The 15561-nt window shown below is 40.0% G+C and overlaps 1 protein-coding gene across 1 annotated transcript in view; it reads left to right on the top strand.

The window, feature by feature from the left end:
• LOC118815053 overlaps positions 1-12997 on the top strand; it is an 81127-nt gene extending 68130 nt beyond the window's left edge. The window contains exons 21-23 of the mRNA XM_036580987.1: positions 2196-2900; positions 4229-4921; positions 11805-12997. Of these exons, the coding sequence (XP_036436880.1) occupies positions 2196-2900; positions 4229-4921; positions 11805-12079 (1673 nt within the window). The 3' untranslated portion in view covers positions 12080-12997. The remainder of the gene's footprint in view (positions 1-2195; positions 2901-4228; positions 4922-11804) is intronic.
• Positions 12998-15561: the final 2564 nt, after the last annotated feature.

Below are 15561 nucleotides of genomic sequence, written 5' to 3'. Positions count from 1 at the left end.
TCAAACAAAACTAAAGCGCGATAAACATAAAGAATATTGTGTCAGCGCTTCGTGCTGTTTATCAGAGCGTCACTTCTCTGCAGTTTCAGTTTCAGTTTCCTAAACACTTTAGCCGAGCGCACTAACGTTATTCCTCCTAAAAAACAGATACACATTCAGCTCCGTCTCCTCATTATTCACCACCATCACTGTAATATTTTATCTGATGTGTTGTCATCAACATTAACAGACGAAGGTAATAAGAGGGGACAGTGGAGATTGTGTCTGCAGCGTCTGGGGTTTTAAAAAGCTGCTAGGAAAAAAACCTCACCAGTCAAAGCAGCATTTTCAGTGTAGTTAAATGTAGCATCATTATGCTGGTTATAGTGAACTGTGCTGCCTGTCACTGCATAAAACAATAGAAACAGACAGTTAAAACAAAAGTTAAGACAGCTCTTTATCTTAAAGTTAGGATAGAATTTAAGAACTTCTGTCTAGTTGGGATGTTTCTGTAATAATGTTTTCTTATCTGGAGTAAGTTGTCATGGTGACTAAGCAGATAGGATAAGATTTCAGACTTGAGAAGTTTCTGTAATATGACCCCAGCATCTGTATTCGTTTTAGAAATGGAAACTTATATGAAGTTAGATTGAGAGGAGGAGCTTCAAGCCTGGTCCTTCTTCCAAATTTTCACCTCCATGCTCTGTCAAGGTGGCTGGGTTTGGTAGAGTGGGCTGCACACTGCTCATGACTATGGCTGGGGTCTCAGCTGTAGCAGGAAGCTGTGGCTCGCTCTGCTTTTTCTTGTCAGTCCATCCAGCTGTGGGTTTGCTCAGCATCCTCACTGGTGTATGTGTCTGCAGTTTAGGCCCAGAAAAAAGGTTGATGAGAGGCCACATGAGGTCACTCAGCGGTTCCTGCTAATCTGCTTGCTTGTCTTCCTTGTTTTCCCTGGGATATTCCTTCAAATATTTGTGCTAACAAGAAAAAAAGTTAGAGAAATACCCATACCAACAACTGCAGTGTGCTTCTGGGCCTTGCTTAGCTCCCAGCCAGACAGATGCAACCACAAGGGGGCACTGCCTGCATTCGCCATTGCACACTGGCTGAGAAGCTGGTCTCTAGTCATGTATTTTTAACATGTGACCATTTTACTGAACCTTATTCACACCCCTTACAGATTACTACTTACTTCTTTCTTGCTGTAATGCAATAACCTCTAGTATCTTATTCTTAATTTTACTAAATCCTAATATATAAGATCCAAATTACTTGTGGTGTACATTCACATTTAATAGATAAATAAAATGACAACTGATACATATACACTGTGATGTAACAAGAGGACAATACAAATGACTTTGCAGACATAGTGTAGATAATGTCTGGATTCACCAGGGATGTAAGACAGTGCAGCATATGGCATATTGTGACAAAGCTCAGCTTATAGAGTTTAATAAAGAATTTGTCCTCAAACAAAAATCTTAAACGGTTGTAAAGTGTTTATGTTTACATACAACATGTCTTAAACATGTCAGTAGTGAAACTGTAAAAGAAACTCAGACATAGGTGTAAGTTTCAGTCCATTTTAATTCAAATTTACATGCATGGAGTTTAGCGGCCCAAACACTAAGCTCTTCTACTTATCACTAATGCACACAAAGGTATATATACACTGGACAAGCTGTACAAACCATATGGCATCTGTGACATACAGTCCAAGCCTTATAAGGAATGTGGACTCTCCTACAGGCCTACAGGATATGCATGAGACACTGTTTGGCTCCCCAGTACAAAACAGAGCATGGTGACTAAAGGTCTGCTCCCATACAGGAGAGAGTATTGACAATACTTAAAGAGTTTTAAACAGAAAGCATTTCTTTTGACAGCACACACTGCTGTACAGTGTTTCGTTTTGTATGTTGTTTATTTCTGTGAGTTTAGTTAGAAACAGTGGTAGAATTAATTGAATTTCTCATTAGAGATGTGAGCATGTGCACAGTTGAGGGTGATTAAACTTGGATGATAATATGTTAATTTCTTAATATGGGTAAAACCATGGGCATCTTTTTGTGCTTTTTTCTGTTGTCTTATGACATTTTGTGAACGTGCCATATCAAGCATCTTTTTATCAAATGCAGAAAATATTATGGTCTTGAAAAAAACTTGACTTCCCCTTGAGTTTTTTCGTAACTAAGCATTGCCCCCTCTCATAGATGAAACAAACCGTCTCTCAGAGTTGAGGATTGTGCTGCTTGGGTGTTTAGAAGCTGGGAAGAGTTCAGCAGGAAACACCATCCTGGGCAGAGAGGAGTTTGACTCGCAGAGAACTGCTCAGTGTGTGAAGAGACAGAGAGAAGTAGCAGGGAGACACATCACTGTGGTTGAAGCTCCAGGATGGTGGAGTAATAATCTTGTGGAAGAGAGCACTGAGTTTCGTAAGCAGGAGATTGTGCTCAGTGTGTCTCTGTGCCCTCCAGGACCTCATGCCGTACTGTTGGTCATACCTTTGGGCATTCAGTTTACAGAGAATGACAGAACAGCATTGCAGAAACACCTGAAACTCCTTACTGAGAGCGTCTGGAGTCACACTTTAGTCCTGTTCACCTGTGGAGACTGTCTGGGAGACACACCTATAGAGCAGCACATTAAGAGTGAAGGGAGGGCCCTCCAGTGGCTGGTTGAGATATGTGGGAACAGGTATCATGTTCTCAACAATGAGAAAAGGAGTGATCACACTCAGGTCACAGAGCTGCTGGAGAAGATAGAGGAGATGGCGGCAGCAAACAGTGGACGCCATTTTGAAATGGACAGAGAGATTCTGGAGGAGGTGGAAGAGAAGAAGAAAGTGGAGGAAGACAGAGCAAAAGAGAGGATGATGAAGGTGCAGAAACAGAGAAAGGACATTCAAGCAAAAATGGGTAAATGGATTATAACATTTGTTTGTTAATAATACAAATCACGTCTAGAATTTTGACTAGCCATGTGTCTATATAAAAGTTGTATCACAGTAATTACCTAACTTTTTATCATGGTTTAAGATATCATCACAATATTGTATTTAATCTCTCAGGCCCTATGGACCCCTATATGGCCCCACAGTTTAGTATCTCTCTCTTAAGCCTACATAACTTGCATGATTACTAGTAGTTATTCACAGAAATTATTGACAAATGAATCTTTATTAACATATTTAACATCAAGAACAATAGTAAGTCTATGGTTCAAGGAAAAGAACACTATATGCTTAAAGTCAATTTGAACATCATTATGTGACTTTATAACCGTCCACATAATGATGTTAGCTTATCTATAATCATCATATAAACTTTCAGTTTTCAATTAGGATTCAAACCACTACCATAGAACACTGACTTTTACTGAGAGCATATAATACCAGTCTTTTCTTAAACTGTAGATAGCATATTTTAATTTCTGTATTGCAGTTTGCAGTGAACTATTCAACCTAACGTTTCAACCTAAAGTCTAACTCTTAATATTAGTTAAGCTAGTGTCTTAGCTTGTTAGTAGTTAGTTTTTAGTCTACTGAGTAGATTAACAACACTGCTTTCTTGTGTAAGTATTTTTTACTATGGTTGCAGGTCTTTTACTTCATATACACAGCATTTGTGAGTGCAGAGATGTGTATGTATGTGAGAACCTGCATTTGTTCCTGCTCCATGTCAGATGGCGTGTGAGTTTTTAAAATTTTTGATGGAGGAAAAAGTTGTGAGTCTACTCCTCCCTCTGCTGTGCTGTAGCTGTGCTTGCAGTGTTCATTTACCTGCATCTTTAATCCGTTCAGAGGAGGGCCCAAATCCAATTTTAGGCATGTCCAGATTGTTTCCAGACTGATTTTTGATAGTCTGGACAGCAAAAAACCACATGAAATAAGATTTTTTTTTCCCGATTGGATCCAAACTACATTTGGAGGTGGTTTGAAAAGAGATTCCAATCAGATTTCTACAGATGCACCTCAGTCTGGCCACTCAAGTCGGATTTCAAAGTGTCTTGTGTCACTTGCAATTCAAGTAACATCAACATAGCTATGTAGCTACTGATGCCTATGTTGTTACCCCAACAACCTAAGAAGATAGGCTGGCGAGGTCTGGACACACAAATCTGATCTGATCATTTACAAATAAAAGTGCGAACAGTCGTCTCAAAAGACCTGATTTGAGATTTGTGATAATGTAGATCAAGTTAATGATATTGCTTTTTGTGGTAATGCAGTTTTTTTCTCCTACAGGTGACAAACATCATATATCAGAGCTGAGGATTGTGCTGCTGGGATACAGATATGCTGGGAAGAGTTCAGCAGGAAACACCATCCTGAAAAGAGAAAAATTTGAGTTAAAGAGAACTGCTCAGTGTGTGAAGAGACAGAGAAAAGTAGCACGGAGACACATCACTGTGGTTGAAGCTCCAGGATGGTGGAGGAATGTACGTGTTGAAGGCAGTGATGAGCAAATTAAACAGGAGATTGTGCTCAGTGTGTCTCTGTGTCCTCCAGGACCTCACTGTCTGCTACTGGTCATACGTGTGGACTCTAAGTTAAAAACAAAACAGAGAAAAGCATTAGAGGGACACCTGGAACTTCTCGCTGATACAGTATGGAGTCACACTATAGTGCTGTTCACCTTTGGAGGCCGTCTGGGAGACACACCCATAGAGCAGCACATTGAAAGTGAAGGGAATGCCCTCCAGTGTCTGATTGAGAAATGTGGGAACAGGTATCATGTTCTCAACAATGAGAACAAGAATGATATCACTCAGGTCACAGAGCTGCTGGAGAAGATAGAGGAGATGGTGGCAGGAAATAACGGATACCATTTTGAAATGGGAAAAAATTTTATGGAAATGAGTGGGCCAGCAGAAAATTTGAGAACAAACAAACAGATAACGCCCAAGCAGAGAAAGAGGAAATCCAAGTCTACTACGAGTAAGTCACAAAATTATATATTTGTGTGTGTGTGTGTGTGTGTGTGTGAGAGAGAGAGAGAGAGAGAGAGCAAGACAGAGGGTGAATCTCAAATCTTCATGCTAAACAAACAAAACATGCTTTAATGAAGTATGTATGGCATGCAGAGAAAGAAACTCAGGCCTAAAAGCATGTACTGTTTTCATTTTACAAAGAAGAAATGCTGTGACACTATAAGGCCAAAAGTCTGTGGACACCCCTCCAAATAGTTGAGTTCAGGTATTTCAGCCACAGCCATTGTTTAAAGTCAAGCAAATGCCCATACAATCTTAGACAAACATTAGCAGCAGAATGGGTCATAGTGGTTCTGTGACTTCAAACATCATATGATGTTTAAAGGCACTATCATAGAATGCCACTTGCCAAAAGTCTATGAAATTCCTGCCCTGCTGGAGCTGCTCTGGTCAACTGTATGTGCTGTTGTGAATTGGAAGCGTACAATAACAACAACTCAGCCACGAAGCGGTAGACCACAAACTATCAGAGCGAGTCTGCCATGTACTGAATTGTGTAAAAATCACCCATTGTCTGTTGCCACACTCACTATGGAGTTCCAGACTGCCTTTGGAAGCAACATCAGCACAAAAATAGTGCATCAAGAGCTTCATGAAATAGGTTTCCTTGGACAAGCGGCTGCACACAAGCCTACGGTCACTGGTGGTGGAGGTTTGTAAGACATGCCACTGCTGAATCATACTTCACTATCTGGCAATCTGATAGACAAATATGGGTTGGTGAATGCCAAGGGAACACTACCTAGTGAATTGTGTAGTGCCAACAGTGAAATTGTTTATGTAGTGAGAGTTTGCATGACTGTGTAATTAATTCTTTTTCATGAACTATGTGTGGAAAATCCAAAACATGCTGTTTTCATTTCAAATTAAATATAAAATGATACCTGAAACACTGGGGTGATTTTCAGAGTAGTAAGATATTTCAATTTTGTGATAGGGACATGACCTTTGTGTTCAATTATCACAGGACCACCCTGTAGAAGGGGTGATATTGGAATATAAACCCAAACATCTCCCATATGGAAGGAAAACCAATCAGATTTGAGGACCAGATATGACAGGGACTGGGACTCTCCCAACATCTAAACCCTATAAGTCACAGCATCTCAAGTTTCTCTTTGAGTTGTGGGGGGGTGGGGGTTCTGACTTTCAACTTCTCATGGCCAAACAACTGAGTTAGACCATCTTGTGGGGTGCTCACAGTCAGGAGTGCTCAGTACCTACCAAGTGTGGCAAAAAGATGTTGGGCACCCAAGGCTCATTGATATACGAAGGCAACAAAGACTGTCTGGTCTGAACCAAAAAAGTGCTACTGTGGCACAAGTCAAATAAATTTTAACTTTTATTGGTTAAACACACCTTGCTGCATATAGGGCATGCTAACCCCTGTCCACCGTTGAAAGCACATGGAACATGACAAGTTTAAGACATTGCCCTGGCCTTGTAATTCCCCAGATCTCAATCCAATCGAGCATGTGTGCGATGTGCTAGAACAACCTTCAGAGGTCTTGTAGAGTCCATGCCTTGAGTTGAAGCTGTTTTGGCAGATGCAGAGGACGAACAGCATATTACACAGGTGGTCATAATGTGTCAGGTTCCTCGGTCTCTCTCTCTCTCTCTCTCTCTCTCTGCACACTCTATCTCAAAAGTCAGGAAACACCCATATAAAATGAAAACAGTTTGGCAGACGGTGATACAATTTTAGACACAAACTGTGGGGGAAGGGGGTCGGTGTGTGACACCTTAAACGAGTAGAGGATTTCACCAGAAGAACTTCGCTTCATTTCAATTTACCATAAGGTCTACAGAATGTATTTGATATGCTGTCCACCATGTTCGAGTGTTAAGGCTATCATTTTCTTCCATTCATGATGAACTTTCGCCAAAATATCTGGCTAAATGGCACCTGCGACCAATCCACTTCTGGGGAAACTGCACATCATGATAGTCTCTGACAACACGTCTGTAATGAGGTGGGGTGTCATCTTGGAAGAATTCAGGGAATGTTTCATCCTCTGACAATGATGAAGGAAACCCGTCTTCATCTAACAACCTTGTGTAACAGCTTGCTCTTAATCTTCCGTCAATAAAAAAAGGTCCCACAATTCGGGTATCCCAAACACCACATCATGACATCATATCATGACGCAACCGCATTAAATGATCAGTCCAGAGAGAGTTTGTTTCTGACCAGTATTGGTGATTCTGTTTGTTGACCTCACCATTCACGAAGAAATCTGCTTCGTTACTGAACAGCACCTGATAGGGAAAACGAGGGTTAACGTGAAGTTCCTGTGTCACCCATTCTGCAAATTCTATCCGACGGTCTGGGTCGTCCTCGGTCAGGTGTTGCAGCATCTGAATTTTGTAAGGGTACCTTTTATGAGTAAACAAAATTCATTGAATTGAGTTAACCCCACAGTTAACCCCACATTCCAGAGACAGATGAGGGATGCTATGGTGCGGGCTCTTGCTTAATTGAGGCCAGAACAGTGGTTGCAGTTGCTACATCAGTAGCGGTTTCTGGTCGTCAAGCTTTCGGTTTAGTGGTGACAGAACCTGTTTCTCGGAATTTGGCAAGAATTTTTGCAACTGCACTCTGGGTAATGAGAGGCCTGGTTGAAAACTTCTGCAATGACGTGTGCTTTGTTCACTGAAAATTATTTTATTTAATTCTCTACTCATTTGATGTGACACACACCTGTCTTCCCATTTGTAAAACTGAAGTTGAATCCAAGACGGTGGCATTCAAGATGGTCGCCATGGTGGTGACATGGCCTAACAGGTTTCCCCCTTGCCTACAGTTTGTGTCTAAACTTCTATCACTGCCTGCCAAACCATTTTCATTTCATATTGCTATTTCCTTAGCTTTGAGACACCTTGTGTGTTTCCTCAGCTTTGAGACCGTGTAACAAAAGTATTTGGACACCTACACATTACACCTACAGGAGCTTTTACGACATCCCATTTTAAATCCAAAGGCAGTAATATGGAGTTGGTCCAATCTTTGCAGCTATAACAGCTTCCACTCTTCTGGGAAGCTTTCTACAAGATTTTGGAGTGTCTGTAGGAATTGTTGCAAATTCATCCAGAAGAGCATTTGTGAGGTCAGACACTGATGGTGAACGAGAGGGCCTGGCTCACAATCTCCGTTCTAGTTCATCCTTAAGGTGTTTGATGGGGTTGAGATCAGGGCTCTGTGTGGGCCGGACAACTTCTTCCACACCAAACTCACCCAGCCATGACTTTATGGACCTTGCTTTGTGCACTGGGGCTCAGTCATGCTGGAACAGAAAAGGATCTTCCCCAAACTGTTGCCACAAAGTTAGAAGCGAACAGTTGTCCAAAATGTCTAGTTATGCTGAGGCAGTAAGATTTCCTTTCACTGGTACTAAGGGGTTCTAGGCCAACCTCTGAAAAACAACCCCCTATCATTATCCCCTCATCCACCAAACTTTACAGTTGGCACAGTGCAGTCAGGCAGGTAATGTTCTCCTGGCATTCACCAAACCCAGACTCGTCCATCAGACTGACAGATTGAGAAGCGTAATTTGTCACTCCACAGAGGTTTCCACTGCTCCGGAGTCCAGTGGGGGTCAGTGCACAGTTACTTTAAATTTGATTAATCTAAGCAACAGAAAAAGTAATTGTGGCATGTGCCAAGTGTGCACAAGTTTGTACACCCTTCCAGTTATAGAAAACTTAACTATCTCATTAGGACTGGTTAGATAGGTCAAGAATTGTCATTAGGAAATCGAGGGCATAATAAATTCTCTGCTTCTGCAAACCTTGTGCTAACATTTAACAACACTGGGCTCCTATAAGCAGTGGGCTGAGGATCTCTAAAGCAAAGTGATGCTTATAATGCAGGGTAAGACTATAAAACATATCAAAGTGCTTCCAGCACACAACTTCCCCTGTCAAATATATGTCATTAAGAAAAGGCAGTTATTGGGAACTGTGGAAGTTAGGACAAGGGGTAAAGAGAAGCAAGGCAGACTCTGAACAAGAACAGTGAAATCATTACACTACTGCAGGGACACAGAAAGGTGTTTTAAGTTGGGGGTGCAAAAATTTTAAGCAGCATATATGTGACATGACTGAAATCACAGAAAATTATTTATTTATTTTGCTCGTTTTCAATAAACGAAAAGTGTCATGTAGTGGTACAATGAGACCAGACTACTGCAGGTACTGCAGCCCCTTCATCACCCCCACTTCCTGCATCCCTGCACTAGTGTGCTTCAACCCAATGATCAATATATAGATCTTGCGTAAAAATTTCTATATAAATGTAAGCGGGGAGTAGTGCTTAGTAGGAATTATGTGTAATACCTAGTACGAGTTATGTGTAATACTTTATCTAGGAAGATCGAATAAGTGACAGGATCTGAGTTCCCACATGCGATGCTTTTAGTCTCTAAGCTTACCCATGTAAGTATGTTGGTACCTATCTTCCTGCAAGTGATGACCAAGGTTAGCTTTAGGAAACATCTGGATCACAGTATCAACCTGAAGTGTAAAGTGTAAGCTAGTCAGACCTAGCATTAGACCCACACTTCTTTAGCAAGAGATAAACAGCAAACAAATAAATAAAACCAAATTATTAAAGGATGATTTATAAGTGCTTTTTCTTTTAGCTTCAGCTCAGCCTTCACTTTGAACCAGGTAATATTTGTGCAATCAATACCAACACATAAAATAACAGAAATGACAGGTGGCAATGACCATGTAAAACTTCTGGATATAAGCTGTTATACAGTAATACCCTCAGCGTCTTTTCAGGATAACAAGAATTCAAGCGGCAAATAAAGCTGTCAAAATTTACCATGAAGTGCTTTCACTTCACGCAAAAACTTTTCATTCCTTTAACTGGTATAACAGTTTGAATCAACACAAAAAATGAGCAGCCACTACTCTTTAACAGCAAAAATATTAACTTTTCAATTCAACCGAAGAGTAGAAGTTACTCAGTGTCTGATAAAAAGTTGTAAAAGGAACTCAATTACCAGTCTGAAGCAGTGGGACTGATGCTGGAAGATGTCTTTGAATGGCAGGGTGAACTCTTCTTAAACGGAGCTTAAGAGAGTAAAGCTGCACCACATGTCCACAATACATTAACAGAAAATGGCGCCTGCTGCAACTCGCTTCTCTTTCAGCCCCAAGCAGCCACCCGCAGAATGTTCTCGAAGCACTCAATCCTCCACAGTACCCCAGAATGAATCACAAACCCTCTCCAGTGTCCGTGGAAGAACTAACAGTCCATCAGAACTACAAAACATGCTCCAGTAAGCCTCCAAAAACCGTTGAGCCAGTTTAAAAAACACACACACAACGAAAATCGGAGCAGCATTCACATCATCTTCCTCTCGCACAGCACACTTTCTTAGGCCCATCCACGAAGGCCACTGATATGCTACACGTTCATGGACAAACCATAACATAAATGCTTAGCTTCAAAGTGAAAACCCATCTCTATTTGTCCTCCGCACAAATAACATTATAATACAGCAAAAGGACCTTCTTAATGTACACATCACTGCAATATATGGTAAGACAGTTTTCACCATGGCTAAAAAGAAGACCCAACTGCACTTTGCATTTATCAACTGTTTACATGTAGCATCTTTTTAACAGTAGGAAAGTCATTCAGTTGTCAAGGCTTTTGTTGTAGCTCTCTAAAAATCTGCACTTCTATCCTTCAATGACATTCTATTAATCTAATTTTTAATGTAAAATTAATTTTTAATTTAATGTTTCATTTCTTCTCTTTGAAATCTATTGTTTTTAATCATGTTTTAATTGTGTTTTAGTTTCTATTTTCCTACATTTTTTAAATACGAATTTGAAGTATCTTTGTATTTTCTTATATGTAAAGCACTTTGTATCACCACAGTGTATGAGAGGTGCTACATAAATAACCTTGCCTTGCATTGTCTTCATAATTCCATAGTCCACTCCTTGAGCCAAATCAGATATTTCATTTATCATTCCCATGTAGCTGCTACAAAACAAAACTATAGAAAAGTTGCTGATACAATTGTTGAGCACCATGTCTGGGGAACAACTGTTTGAACCAAAAATAAATCATGTTGATTTTAGCATAAAAGTAAACATGAGGCTGCTTTTCAGACAGCTTTTTCTCAGCTTTGTCCTCACAAAGTAAGAACTAAGTCCAAGATTGCACCTTGAAGAAGGTCAAGAGCAGTATACAGCAATGGCAGCTGGTGGTCAAGTTTGGGTATTAAGCACTATGGTGAGGACACAATATACAATGGAGCATATCAGTGCTCAAGATGTATTTATCTTTGCGCATAAGGTTTTTTAATTGCACAGTCCCCATCTCCCACAGACCCCACACCCCTTCTGTAGCATTATGGGGAGAGTGAATTGGTGATTGGTGACAAACCAATAATCCTGCACCCGCCCCCCCCCTCACTCACCCTTTTGCACTGCCAACATGCCACTGAAACAGGCCATCCCTTTGCAACACCTGGTAAAATTTTCTAGAACCACCACACACCTTCTCTCATTCCAGACTGATGAAAATGTCCAAGACAAGCTTTTTGGCTCATATCATAATGGGGTGGAAAAAGTAAACAAAAGTAAAACAGAAATGACATATGCACTACTCTGCTTTTTACATGAGGAAAACTACAATTTGGCAATTACATCCGGTCACACTGGTGGTTAATTTTAGTGATATGTAAATGGAATCCAGTCAAAGTTTATCCAGATACAATCAGGACACCTAACATGTTAATGCAAGGTGTAAACATGTTCGTTAATATTCCTGTCTAATTTTTCCTGTCTTTTTTACTTTATTTCAGTTTCCGATGCTGAATTTGTGGATAAACACAGGGAACAGCTCATTCAGAGAGTTTCCTCGGTAAAGGAGATTGCAGACCACCTGATGGGGAAAATGACTAATGAAATATACAACAACATTGTAACTGCAACACCACATCAGCAGCAAATGAGGATGTTGTACGTACAAGTGCTAAACCCAGGAGGAGCAACTGTGAAAGCTGAATTCTATAGAATCCTAAAAATCAAGCAACCTTACATAGTGGAAGACCTGGAGGCTAGACCAGCAGGGCATTAGTGGACTTCAACCTATTAGTGGACTTCACACTATTGAACACACCAAACACCTCATTAGCTAATAACATATTTGTAATGTTTTAAACAGATGTGGGATTTATGAACATTAGCGGCATTACATCAGCCACTGCTACAATAAGAGATGCTCCATAGTGAGCTCATTTATCAACAAATACATTTGAAACTTTTCGTTTAAACTGATGTTAGCAGGTGCTGTAAGGTATCAGTCTGTGCCTGGGCCCTCTGTTAAGCTCACATTGGGAACAGGTAAGGCAAACAGACTCTCCTTGCTTTAGTAAGAACTGGCATTGCCTGTGCCTGGCCTTACTTAAGAAGAGCGCTTGGGTCTTATATGGTTAGCAAGTGTATTTGTATTACCTAACTCATGTATAACCTCATATATAACTCAGTTCTATATTTTGTATATGTTCATCGCAAATCAGTGTTTTTTTCTTGTATGATTATGGCCACATACAAAGAAAGAACACAAAACATATAAGGGACTCAAGCAAATTCCATATATGAATATTCGGTAAGACAAGTATTAGCATAATACATTAGTAATATGGTGAGAAATGTTTTTAGAATGGTATGATGAAAGATGTAAGATTTATCCACAGTTTGTATATTATCCCTATATTTTATTTACAGTCAATTTCATAATTTCAGTTTTAAACATGTTCTTGAGGGTCTGGTATTCAATTTTTGTATTAGTGCCTATAAAGTTACTGCACTAGTTCTATATTATTCACAGAGATTTTTATTTACCTTACATTTCCATAAATATTACACGATATTGTGTATAAACATACTGCATTACAGTGACACAGTGACAAAAAAGCTTTAACTTGGTGTCCAGCTTAAAGATACCAATATCAGTTAATAAAAAAAATCTTCATCCCAAAGTAGTAGTTTCTTGAAGAAACAATAATCTGCTTCATCAAGGGTGGCGCCACACCTCCAAAAGTGGTGTCTTAAGTGATTCAACTTATTAACTTTCAGTAAAATATATATATATAGTTAAAAACAGAACTGAATCAGAAGCTCATACTCTAGAAGTTCTTTGAGTGAGCAGAAAGATGAAGCATTGGTGGCTGCACTGAAATCACCACAAGGAATGTTGTGTCTTAATGGTTGCAGTAAGACGTTTTCATAGTGTTAGTTTAATCGTAATGTGTCAAATCTAGTGATGGCAAGAACAGGGCTTCTGAGAACTTGAAGCAACTTCATAATAGAACCATTTTCATAATAGTGGTAAGAAACATTCTGACATCAAATATTCAGCCTCCTTGTCTATATTATATATGCGTTGATGGTTGTTTGTGTGAAGCAAAGTTAAAGATATTTAATTAAAATTCAGTTTCTCAATTGAACTAAATAGATCCATGGAAAACATGCATCATTGTGAAAAAGCACAGGAAGATGCCCTTTTAGAAAAATGTTGAATAATCATTTATATCCATGTCAATGTGTTCATATGCTGGATTTTTACCTACTATACGATTAAGTTATGGGGAGAGCTTGAATGTGCATTTTTTGTTATTAAACAATTCACTTATTTTTTTATAAGGAAGCATCTGTTCCGCTGTGCTAAATTAATTGTTTGTATAATAATAATAATAATAATAATAATAATAATAATAATAATAATTTGGTGAAGTGACCAGCTAGTTAGGTAACTTAATTTTAATGTTCAAAAATAAACTGCGTTTACAACACTGTCAGCACAAAAATAAAATGTCTAAAAACTGACAGTTTTGGAAACCCTGTTAACTTTAATCACACCAGTGAAAAGGTTCAGCCACTGTGGGTTAAAGTGGTGATGTTAGGGGTTCATGCCGGGTGAGGAGGAGGCTTGAGTGAGTGGATTGAGCCTCCAAGTGAGTTAAATCTAGAACTGTCATCTTCTTTATCTGCTGTTGTTCGGACTGTTATGACTCTGAGGACGTGTCCCACATTATGACTGGGAGACTGATGCTGATTCCTAAAGCCACAGTAATAGATGACCTTGAAAATCTTCCACATTATTCCTTTTATTAAGCCTAATTCACGCCTTGAATTGGAGTATCTCCAACTGAACTGACCTGTTGTTTGTATTTTTCATATGGATGTTAAGTTTTTACGTTTCTACTAGTTCTACACTAGTTACACCACCAGCATTTTAAAATGCAAGTTTGCCAACATGCTTGAAAAAAGTCAAAGAAACTTCTTGTTGTCTTAAATTATAAATAATAATCTCCAAATGTTTATTCTTCAAACTCCTGACCGTATTTTAGTCAAGCTTACTTGAAAGTCTGAAGGCAGTTGGTTTACTGAAATTTTCCAAGTAATGTGAGTAACACTAAGGGAAATGTCCTTTTTTGAGTACTGTCCACTTGAAGACCACTTAAACACAGCCTGAATCATTCAAACTGACCTTTAACTGACTTTTTAATGTTGAGCAGATCTCAGGTTGGCTTCCATAACATTCCACCCTTTCTATACAAAGATCTATTAAGATTTACAAGCTTGTGATGTGGTGAGTTTTACACTCTATCACCAGCCCTGATACATTCTAGAGACTGGTAGTAATGTTACTTACCTCTATTCCTTTGATGTGCATCCTTTAGAGGATGTCGGCGAGAGCTGGGGCTCCTCTTATCCTAGTCGGACGGATCCACCTACGTAGGGAGGGGGGTCCACTCTTGTGCAAGTCCTGTAAAGAAAAAGAAACAGTTAGAGGGATCATGATCTTTATAAGTAATATTATTATACTTACCAGTAAAACTGTCATGGTTGCAACCAGGTGTATGTTGTTACTGTACTGTATGTGTTTTGTGTGTGTGTGTATTAGTTATGTACCCCAGGGTTGGGGTTTGGTGTAGGCTGGGGCAGAGCTTAGAGTACAAGAGCTCCAGGTCAGCCATTCAGAAAGAGGTCTCACTTGTACTCACCCGTGTAGCTCGAGTTAGCTTGTGTTAGAGGTGTGTGGAGTTCCAGCCTCGCAGCTGTTACTCAAACCTACTAAATATCCATCCATCCATCCATCATCTAAACTGCTTATCCCTCTGGGTTGTGGTGGGGTGCTGGAGCCTATCCCAGCTGTCAATGGGCGGAAGGCAGGATACACCCTGGACAGGTCGCCAGTCCATCACAGGGCAGACAGACAGACATACACATTCACACTCACACACACTCACACCTAGGGGCAATTTAGCATGTCCAATCAGCCTGACTGCATGTCTTTGGACTGTGGGAGGAAACCGGAGTACCCGGAGGAAACCCACGCAGACACGGGGAGAACAGGCAAACTCCACACAGAAATGACCCTGGTCACCCGGCCAGGAATTGAACCCAGGCCATTCTTGCTGTGAGGCGACAGCGCTACCCACTGCTCCACCGTCCCGCGCCACCGTCCCGCCCTCCCTACTAAATATTGTATATATTATTGTATTTTCTTTCCATTTTGTTCAGTGTTTTGTTTGTTTATGTCCTGTCGTTTAA

This window comes from Colossoma macropomum, unplaced genomic scaffold (genome assembly GCF_904425465.1).
Source record: "Colossoma macropomum unplaced genomic scaffold, Colossoma_macropomum, whole genome shotgun sequence".
Taxonomy (NCBI): domain Eukaryota; kingdom Metazoa; phylum Chordata; class Actinopteri; order Characiformes; family Serrasalmidae; genus Colossoma; species Colossoma macropomum.
Note: the sequence above shows the minus strand (reverse complement) of the source record. Positions and strands in the feature narration are given on the sequence as shown.